Below are 10250 nucleotides of genomic sequence, written 5' to 3' on the forward strand. Positions count from 1 at the left end.
CAGTGCTGTGTGGGGTCACCTCCCACATAAACCGCTTGCATCCAGTCCTTGTCTCAGGCTCTGCTTCTCAGGGACCCACACCAACCTACCACCTGTAATGCATGTTTTAGTAGAGGATGCAAGAGCTACCATCCAGAGGCGGCACACAAGGAGACAGAGGTGATTTGGGGAAGAGAGAGGAGGCCTCCCAAGAAAATTATTAAGGGGGCAGTGACAAAGAAATTTGCCCCCATCCTTAATCACAAAGGCACAGCAGTCAGTTCACTCACAGAGGCAGATATGCCCAAAACCAAACTCATAGAAATGGAGGGTAAAATTGCGCAGCCAGAATTTTTATTCAAAATGCGTAACATGATATCCTTGAGGCCAAGCCTCTCACATCCACCTATCAGCCACCTTCTCACCCTGCAGATGAGGAAAGCCCAGGATTCCAAGGAGGCTGAAAGAGGAACATGGGAACAGGACATAAGAAGTTACAGAATCCCCTGTTGAACTGTTGAAGCATTTCTGAACAGTGGTGGGGTGTGACACTGAGCAGACCCTCACTGACAAAATCTCTGTTGATGGTGTTGCCAAAGCAGCCCTAAGGCAGAGGGGCCAGGGCCTGCCCAGGGTTGGGGGACACCTTCCCAATGCAAGAGTCTCAGGGACTAGCGAATGCTGCAATGACTATGGGCTTGTCTTGCGGCCGGGGAGAAGTGCTGAGGGGCAGACATGGGGCTGGTGCAACGCAGCAGTCTAAGTCACATAGCAGCTTCTGGCACAGGAGTTCATGATTTGGTTAAAGCTGAGGCCAGGCACAGCCCTCCCTCCGCCCTCTACCGTGGCCCCTTTTCTATCTCTTGTCCCATCAACCAGAGCTGGGAGCAGGTGGGTAGGAGGCAGAGGGCAAGCTTCCTCTGGCTGGGAACATCCTCCATCCGCCAGGTGCACCCGTGAGGGGCTTAGCGGGGCCAGGCAGCACTAAGCTCCTTCTCCAGCCCCTGGACGAACTGATCGTTGAGGAAGAGCAGCTGGCCGTGGGGCAGGAAGCGGGAGAGAATGCTCTCGATGCGGTCGGCCCGCAGCAAGAGACTGGCCCCAGGCGCCAAGAGCCGGAGGTGATCCAGGAGGAGGCGAGCCAACAGCCGGAGTGTGCCCTCGGCCAGCAGCAGGTTCTCGTGGGTGTCCAGCACTAGCGCGAAGCCCAGTGAGAGCACACCCAGCCACACCACCGTCCGTGACTCCTGGAAAGGGTCCCCTGCCGCCAGGCGAAAGGCCCCACGTGGAGCCTCATGCAGAGGCACCGGCTCATCTGAGGACTGGGGCAGCAGGTCTGTGGGGGACCGTCCGGACGCCTGCTGCTGCAACCGGCACATGGACTCCACCTGCCTGGAGGACGGTGGGTGGGTCAGGCCAGCCATGAGGGCCTGGTGAGGCCACTGTGCAGCCCACATGCTGACTTCTGTCATCCTCATAACTGCCCTGAAGCTGTGAGCTGCTATTATCCTCATATCTTAGATGAGAAAACTAAGGCCAGAGAGACCAAGTGCCCTGCTTAGGACCATGCAGCCAGGAGGAGTGAGACTCTGTGGGAATCGAGGCTCCAGGCCCCAAACTACTGCACTTTGTGTGTACAAGAGAAGGGAGGTTTTGAACGCAGCTCCTTGGCTCCACTTTCTAGCTGCATAAACTTAGAGCTCCTTGAACTCTCTATGCCTCATTTTACTCATCTATAAAGTGGGGTTAATAACTGTACTTACCTCACAAGACTGTTACGAGGATTAAATAAGTTAATAAACATGAAATGCTCTGAAAAGGACTTAGCAAATAAATACAGGCCCAATAAAAGCTAACTATAATATATCATAATGACGACACCATAATTATTTCTTTAACCCTTTTTCGTGTAACAGTGATGAGCAACTGTGCAAGACCCTTTGGGAAGTCTGCCATGGCCTGGGGCTGGGTGTGCGGTTACTTACCTGGCCACAGCCAAGATCTGCTCCTTGCGGAGGAGCCTGTCCCTCTCAGCACCATGTGGCCGTGGGTCATCAGGCAAGGTCTCCGCACCAAAGACGCAGGAGTAGAGCACTCGGCAAAGGCCTGTGTCCTCGGCATGTGGGGCCCGCAAAGTGTGGATGAGGAAGGCATGGACCATGGCTCCGGGGTGGGTGCTATAGGAAAGCCAGTTTGGTGAGGTGACATGAAACCCCAGAAGGGAGGCACTCACAGAAAGCGTCCAGCCTAGCAGGGTCTGCGAGCACTCCTGACCCACCAAGACACACCCCGGCCTCTGAGTAATGTCCTCTGGTTAAACACCACCTCCAGCGAACATGCCAATAGCTCAGTTTAATGGTGAAGAAACCTCAGATAAGCCCAAACCTAGTTTCTACAAGACAACTGGCCAGGAATCTTCAAAAGTCAGTAAAAGAGTCACAGAAAGACTGCAAAATTGCTCGGGATTGAAGAAAACTATGGAGACATGACAGCTGAACGCAACCTGTGCTCCTAGACTGGATCCTGGACCAAGAAAAAGGTAATTTCAATAAAGGACATTATTAGACAACTGGAAAAAGTTGAATGTGAACTATGATTTAGATAATAGTCGTGATCAATGTTAATATCCTGATTTTTATGTAGGAGATTTTTTATGTTTATTTTTTATGTTCTTAGAAATTACACATTGATGTATTTAGGGGTAAAGAGACATCATCTCTGCAATTACCTCCCAAATGACACAGGATAAAAAGTAGAGAAGACAGATAAAGTAAACGGAGCAAAGTGTTAACAACAGGTGAATCTTATCAAAGGGTATATGGGCGTTGTTTGTAAGGACATTCTTACAGTTTTAAGTTCGAAATTATTTCAAAATAAAGATTACTAAGTAATAACAATAATAACGTTTGGCTCCCTCAGTGGCCGGCCCGGGGTTGAAAGGCAGCGGGTACACAGTAATCAGATACCTGTAGTTAAGGCTAACTCAATCTTCAGTTAAAAGGGAATATGCTTTGAGAATCCGGGCCCAGTGACCCGGAGCTGACCTCCAATGACCCTCCAGCCGCAGGAAGGGTGCGTCATCAGACCTCGCCACGGCGTCCCCCCCCCCCCCCCAACAGAGGAATGGTAGCGACCGAGACCCCTTACGTCACTGCATCGCGCAACACTGTGACACAATGCAGTCTCGGGGTTGTAGTTCCTTACTCCAGCGAGCCAAGCCTAAGCGGGACACCCTGCCATGACTGAGTGTACTGTCCCTACCCCGTTCCGGGTCGCTGTCCTAGAGGCGTCGCACTCACCTTTCCTTCTGAGCCCGCGGATTTCTAACAGGCCACTCCTCTTAGCAGCCGGAGAGCAATGGCGGCTACGTGGCCCGTCGGCGCCTGCGCACGCCGCGGCGGGCGCGCGCACGCGGCTGGCGCTGTCGGACGGGGCAGGGTTGTCTGTCCGGTGGATGGTTTGGGATTGCGTTTTCTGGCCGCTGGACCCAAAGATCCATGAAACCAAATAGACCGGCGCCCCAAGCCCCGTGGGGCAGGAACCGTTCCTCGGTCACTCTCGATCGGGTACGCAGGGTCCCCACTCGAAGCCGGGGACCCGCGGAGCCCCAGGCCATTAACCCTAGCGGCCGCGAGGGGGCGCAGCGGCCCGACGGCGGCCGCGCAGGGACTTTCCGAAAGAGGCCGGGTGGTGGGGTTGTCTCCAGCGGGCGAGGTTCGTAACCACGGAGGGGTCCTCCCAGCCTTAAGAGGCTCCTGCGGCCTCGGGAGGACCCAAGGTCCGGGAGGAATAACCACGCTGTGGCCTGAAGGTGCAGGGCCGTTTCTCAAACTGGACCGTATGCATGAGAATCACTGTGCGCCTGTTAAAATGCAGTCCTGTATGATCCAGCAGTAAGAAGGAATGATGTCCTAAAGAATGTAACAACATGGATGAATCTTCACGACATTCTGTTGAATGAAATAAGTCACATGCAAAAAGGACAGATATTGTATGATCTTACTAATATGAGCTAACTTATTAAGTAAACTCACAAAGTAGAGTTAAAATCTAGAATTTAGGTTACCAGTAAATAGAATATGGGTAGAGAATGGGGAGTGGATACTTAATGTATACAAAAGGTGAACTTAAATGTTTGGAAATGGGTAGAGGTGAAGGTAGCACAATATGGTAAGTGTAATTAACAGCACTGAATGATGTGTGTGATTATGGTGGAAAGGGGAGATTAGAGTATGTCAGTAGAAGGAAAGCTAGAGGTTACAACAGGGGACTGTATAACAGTGAATCCTGTGGTGGACAATGACTGTGATTAATAGTACAAATATAAGAATGTTCTTTCATGAACTAGAACAAATAAATGTCATTAACAAATTGTTAATAATAGAGTGGTATATGGGGAAAATGCACACATACTGCAAACATGGACTGTCGTTAACTAATATTTTAATGTGCTTTCATCAACAGTAACAAATGTACCACACCAATGCTAAGCATCAGTAACGGATGGGAGGGTAGATAATGGGTATGGACTGTGTTGGTTTTTTTGTTTGTTTTTGAGTAATTAAAATGTTCTAAAATTAATTATGGTGAGGCATACAAACTATGTGATGATACTGTGAACCATCGATTGTATGCTTTGGATGAATTATATGATATGTGGATATATTTCCAAAAAAAACTGCTGAAAATGCAATTCCTGGGCTTTGCCCCCTGGAAATTGATTCTGGAGGGAAATTTGCATATTTAGGCAATTTTCTGGGGGTGGGGTGGGTTGGATTCTGGGTTGTTGGTTCCTCCAATCCCACTTTGATAGCCGTTGCAGTGGATTAAGGCTGGAGCTGGGTTTGGAGTAGAAAGATTCAAACTCTGGTCCCAACCCTGTCACCAGCTGTGTGTGCCTGGCAGATGATTCAACCTAGCTAGGGGTCAACCAGCGCAAGCTCTCAGTACTGCTGCTATTGTCTTCCTTTCATACTCTCAACTCCGACAAACTCCTTCCTAGACCCCTCTTCAGGGAAGGCCACTCAAAATATAGTAACAAGGCCAAAAAGGCACACAGCCAGAGCCGTGCAGTGGGGTAAAGCCCCGGCTTGGAGGCTTGGCCTAGAGGGGTCTGGGCCTCAGTGCCTACCCTGCGTCCTCCCTCATCTCCCCACACTCTCCTTTACCTCATGGCTGTGAACCTCTTGCCCCTCTCCACGTGTGTCCCAGTGTGCTGTGCCTCAGAGCCCCCCACCTGGGCTGTTCCCTTTGCCTGGAATGCCCTTTACTTCCTTTTTTTTTTTTCCTTTAACGTATACTCAGACCAAAACTTCGGGGAAGCCTTCCTGCCTGTTCTGCCCACAGGCATTCGGCTCCCACCTTCGCACCCATGGTAAGGGTCTGCCTGCGGTGATGAGGTCTCCTGTGGGCTACACCTGGGGCATCGTGCCCATCTTCACCCCCCAGGGCCATGCACGGGGTAGGACTGGAATCAGCCAGAACACACTCCTTGGTGACTGAAGAAATGAATGACAGGGCAATGTAGCCCAAAGGCAGGACTCTAGGAGTCAAGGCCTCCCAAAGGAGTGCATTCTGGGCCTCAGGACCTGGAAGGGGGGTACTGAAGTGGGAGGAGGTGGCCAGGGGATGCAGGCATTCTAACCACAGGTATCACACACAAAAATATTGATAGGTGGAGGAGTGGGCCCCAGAAATAGGGTGGGGCTTCAGCCACAAGGCCGGGGAGTGATGTTGGCCCGGTAGGAACAGTTCCTGGTCCTTGGTCGTTATCTCTCTCCTCCAGGGCTCCTGTCTGCCAGCTGATCACAGTGGTGTGCTGACACAGAGCTCTGGTGGTTGGGGCCACAGAGGGGCGCCCAACCAGGCCCACCTGGCATTAGGGAACAGAGCATCTGGGTCTCAGTTCACTGCTGAGTAAACTCCGAGTCCCAGGCCACTTGGGGACCAGCCTTGGGAGGGATGTATGGAGGAGAGAGCTGTGAGAGGCAAGCCTGAGCCACCAGTCAGGAAGAAAGTGGGGGACCCAAATGGAGGTGGTATCCTGGAGGGCTTCTTCAGCCTGGTGGGCAGCGGGAGGGCAGGGAAGGGTCAGGCAGCAGGGTCGAGGTCTTGCTTAAAGGTTTTGCTGATTGTGAATTGGGAGATCCCTCCTTGGCCACTGGCCTCTCCTGGGCCAGGCCAACTTCCTGTGGATCTTTGTGTGCTGGGTACCACGTGGGCACCACCCATGCCAGCTCAGACATCATTTAAAACAGCCAGCCCTGGAGCATCTATTCATGCTAATCACATTTGCCCGTGACCTCACAATTCCATCCATCCCTTGTATATACCTAAAGACGTATACTAGAATATTCATAGTTTTATCCTTAATTGCCCCAAACTGGAAACTGCCTAAACACCCATGGATAAATAAATAATGGCGTACTCACAATGGAATACTGTATGGCAATGGAAAAGAAAAAAACTAAGGTTGAATAAAAACCAGACCCAAAAGTATACACACCATGTGATTCCCTCACAGGTGGGGCACTACGTGGGCCGTGTCTGACACGGGAAGTGGAAGCCACCCGGGTGGGGCCTCAGGAAAACAATAGTTTTCTGGATAACGGGGGCAGACTCAGATGCCATTCCCTGAGTTTGCCCCCCTTAGCCGTCTTGTGCCCCTGAGGTCAAAAGCCATGTGTTGAGGACTGAGGCAGGAAGGTGCCTGGGCCCGCAGAGATGCTGCAGAAGCACCCACCACTGCTGCAGCTGCCAACCCAAAGCTTCTGAGGACTACGCATTTATTTGGTTCATCTGCCGTGTAAGGTTTCTGTTACATGCAACCTAATGCTTCCCTAGGAAAGGCAGCATGTGGAGTGGGCATGGTGAGGCAGTTCTGGAAGGCAGGGCAGAGCCCAGTACATAGTAGATCCTCAGATCAACAAATGTTGATAGCCGTTGGTCAGTCCAGTCAGGACAGGAAAGAGTGTTGATCAGCTCTGGAAGGATAGGTGGGACCTTCTGGGTCTGGTGGCAGCTTGGAGGTTGGACCTCCTGTTTCCTCCTGGGGTCACAAGCCCTGCTTTGAAGACAGAACTGTCTGAGTATGTTTGGGGCAATGTACCGGTTTGTATATATTATGTCCCCCAGAAAAAGCCATGTTCTTTGATGCAGTCTTGTGGGGACAGACGTATTAGTGTTGATTAAGTTGGAAACTTTGGATTAGATTGTTTCCATGGAGATGTGACCCACCCAAATGTAGGTGATAACTCCAATTAGATAATTTCCATGGAGGTGTGGTCCCGCCCATTCAGTGTGGGCTTTGATTAGTTTACTAGAGCACTATGTAAGAGCTCAGACAGAAAGAGCTTGCTGCTGCAGCTTACAGAGACATTTTGGAGACGACCTTTGAAAGCAGACTTTTGCTCTGGAGAAGCTAGGAGAGGACAAATGCCCCAAGAGCAACATTTTGAAGAACGCACAGGAGCTGAGAGAAGAGGTGGAGCACAACCCAGGATCAGCCGATGCCAGCCACATGCCTTCCCAGCTAACAGAGGTTTTTCAGATGCCAAAGGCCTTTCTCCAGTGAAGGTATCCTTTGTTGATGGGTTACCTTGGACACTTTATGGCCTTAAGACTGTAACTTTGTAACCAAATAACCCCCCTTTAAAAAAGCCAATCCATTTCTGGTGCTTTGCAAAACTGCAGCATTAGCAAACTAGAAGAGGCAACGTGTGTGCGTGTGCATGTGTGTGAGGCTTTGATAGTGGTAATCCCAGAGCTTGGGTGGAGCACGGGCCAGGCACTGTGGCTGTGGGGTTGTGGGATATGAGTAGAGTGGGCTTGTGTGTCAGAGACAGAGACGGAGTGAAGGAAGAAATAAAGCTCTACCAAAAAAAACCAAAGGAGCTTGGAGGAAGCAGGGGGCTGGGTGTGGTCTGCCCAACACATGGATGGGGTCTGGGGCCTCACCACCCTGTCCTTGCCCCTCTCCTCCCTTCCTCAGGCTGTGGGCAGGGGCACCCATTGCCCTACTCTCCAGCCTTGCTCTTCTCATGGTCTTCCGAGCTTGGGGTGGGGGGGTGTACCTGTAGCCCTTCCCTGCCCCCCCTCATTGACTCCTTCCCGGCGCTCCCGTCCTCCACTGCTCTGTACCCACAGTGGGGTGAGGCCTGCCCCACAATGGCAGGAGACCTAGTGCTTGCCTTCTGATTCCCCCTGCAGCCTACTGGGCCCACCGAGATGCACCCACAGTGACTGATAATGATTCAAATTGGAAAGCGAGTTCCCATTTCCCCACCTGCCCAAGCCACACCTGGGTCCCGAATCGCTAATGGGCAGCTGGTCTTGGGAAGCAACGCCCCAGTCCTCAGCCATCTCTTGGGCCACTCCTCCCACCCATCAGTACCAGCTGACCCTCTAGTTTCTGCCTACACCCCTCCAGGCTCACCCCCTTGGCTTTTGACAGCTGAACACCCTTGTTGATGATCTTTACAGAACCAGAGGTCTCAGGCCAGACCAGTCCAGCCACCACCCATTTCTGGATGAGGGAGAGACAATCAGGTGGAACTGACAAGCACCAGGCAGTGAATTTTTTGAACCACTTCCTGATCAGGGTGTTTCTCCATTTCTCAAAGAGCAGAGCAGGGAATGAAAAGGAAGAGGGGGTTTACTTTTACTGAGAATCCAGGCAGGCTAAAATGGGATGGATTCTGGGTGCCCTGGAATAAAGGGGACTAAAGTCAGGCAATTTTTGTCCCTCTCTCCCACCCCACGCCCTGCATCCCTGGACCATCTTAAGGATGACATATCCCTGGGCTGGGACCCTCCTGCAGACCACCCAGCTGCTTCCCCGTACTCTGTCTCCAGCAGACCCCCACCTACAGCTTCCTAACGGCCACCTCGACCAGCGCAGAAGGCGCCCAGCTCCTTACACACTGCCTGATGTCTCTACTGTTACTCATCACCTGGTGGCTCGTCCATGTGCAGAGACAAGAAATCCACAGGCCACCCTCCAGCTTTTTTGAAAAATTTTATTGTGTAACACAAAATTTCCCACTTTATCCATTTTTAAGTGTACAATTCAGTGGCATTAATTATATTCACCATGTTGTGCTACCATCACCACCATCCATTACCAAAACTTTTTCATCACCCTAAACAGAAACTCTGGACCCATTAAACAATCACCTATCCTTGCCCCTCCCCTTAGCTTCTGGTCACCTCTAATCTACCTTCTGTCTCTATGACTTTCCCTCTTCTAGATATTTCATGTAAGTGGAATCATATAGTATTTGTCCTTTTGTGTCTAGTTTATTTCACTTAGCATGTTTTCAAGATTCATCCATATTATAGCATGTATCAGAACTTCATTCCTTTTAATGACTGAATAATATTCAATTTTATATATATGCCACATTTTGTTTATCTAGTAATCTGTTGATGGATAATTTGGTTGTTTCTTCCTTTTAGCAATTGTGAATAATGCTGCTATGAACACTAATGCACAAGTATCTGTTTGAGTCCCTGTTTTCATTTCTTTTGGTGTACAATTGCCAAATCATAGAGTAATTCTAAGTTTAACTTTTGAGGAACCACCAAACTGTTTCCCACACCACTGCACCACTTTACATTCCCATAAGCAATGTTTGAGGGTTCCAGTTTCTCTATAGCTTCATCAACTCTTGTTATTTTCAGTTTTATAAATAATAGCCAACCTAGTGGGTGTGAAGTGGTGTCTCATTGTGGCTTTGATTTGCATTTCCCTAGTGACTAATGATATTGAGCATCTTTTCATCTGTTTGTTGGCCATTTGTAGATCTTTTTTTGGAAAAATGGCTATTCAAGTCCTCTGTCCACTTTTTAATTGAGTTTTTTGTCTTTTTGTTGTTGAGTTGTACGAGTTCTCTCCCTTTCTTTCAATTACATGCTTTTAGGCTCATCCTGATTTCCCTTTAACCCCCACCAGACACTACATAATAACAAGCATAGGGAACTCTTGTATGGCACTTGCTGTGTGCAGGCCCTGTCTTGAGTGCTTTACATAAACCAAATCATTTTATGCAATCCACAACCCTTTGAAGTAGGGGCTTTGTTATCTCCATTTTATAGATGAGGAAATGGAGGCACAGAGAGATTAAGTAACTTGCCTGATGTCACACATGTGTTGGAATTCTGACGGAAGTGCACATGTGGACAGAATTCAGCCTGCCCCTTCTATTCCCCATGTGTTGCCCCTTTTCCCCCCTGTCCCCTCATGACTGCCCCAGAGGCTGGCCCAGCATGGC

The 10250-nt window shown here is 50.1% G+C and overlaps 1 protein-coding gene across 2 annotated transcripts; it reads right to left on the minus strand.

Moving 5' to 3' along the window:
- Positions 1-311: 311 nt before the first annotated feature.
- On the minus strand, positions 312-3389 carry AP5S1 (adaptor related protein complex 5 subunit sigma 1). Of its 2 annotated transcripts, none has more exons than XM_037811503.1 (3): positions 3279-3389; positions 1965-2156; positions 312-1371 (listed from the first exon to the last, which is right to left on the minus strand). In XM_037811503.1, exons 2-3 carry the CDS (start codon positions 2138-2140, stop codon positions 945-947), a joined length of 603 nt encoding a protein of 200 aa, XP_037667431.1. In that variant the 5' UTR covers positions 2141-2156; positions 3279-3389; the 3' UTR covers positions 312-944. The 2 variants fall into 2 exon arrangements, with proteins under 2 accessions (XP_037667431.1, XP_037667432.1); XM_037811504.1 differs by lacking the exon at positions 3279-3389 and adding an exon at positions 2946-3247.
- Between the last annotated feature and the right edge of the window lie 6861 nt (positions 3390-10250).

Source organism: Choloepus didactylus, chromosome 19 (assembly GCF_015220235.1).
Source record: "Choloepus didactylus isolate mChoDid1 chromosome 19, mChoDid1.pri, whole genome shotgun sequence".
Lineage (NCBI taxonomy): Eukaryota > Metazoa > Chordata > Mammalia > Pilosa > Megalonychidae > Choloepus > Choloepus didactylus.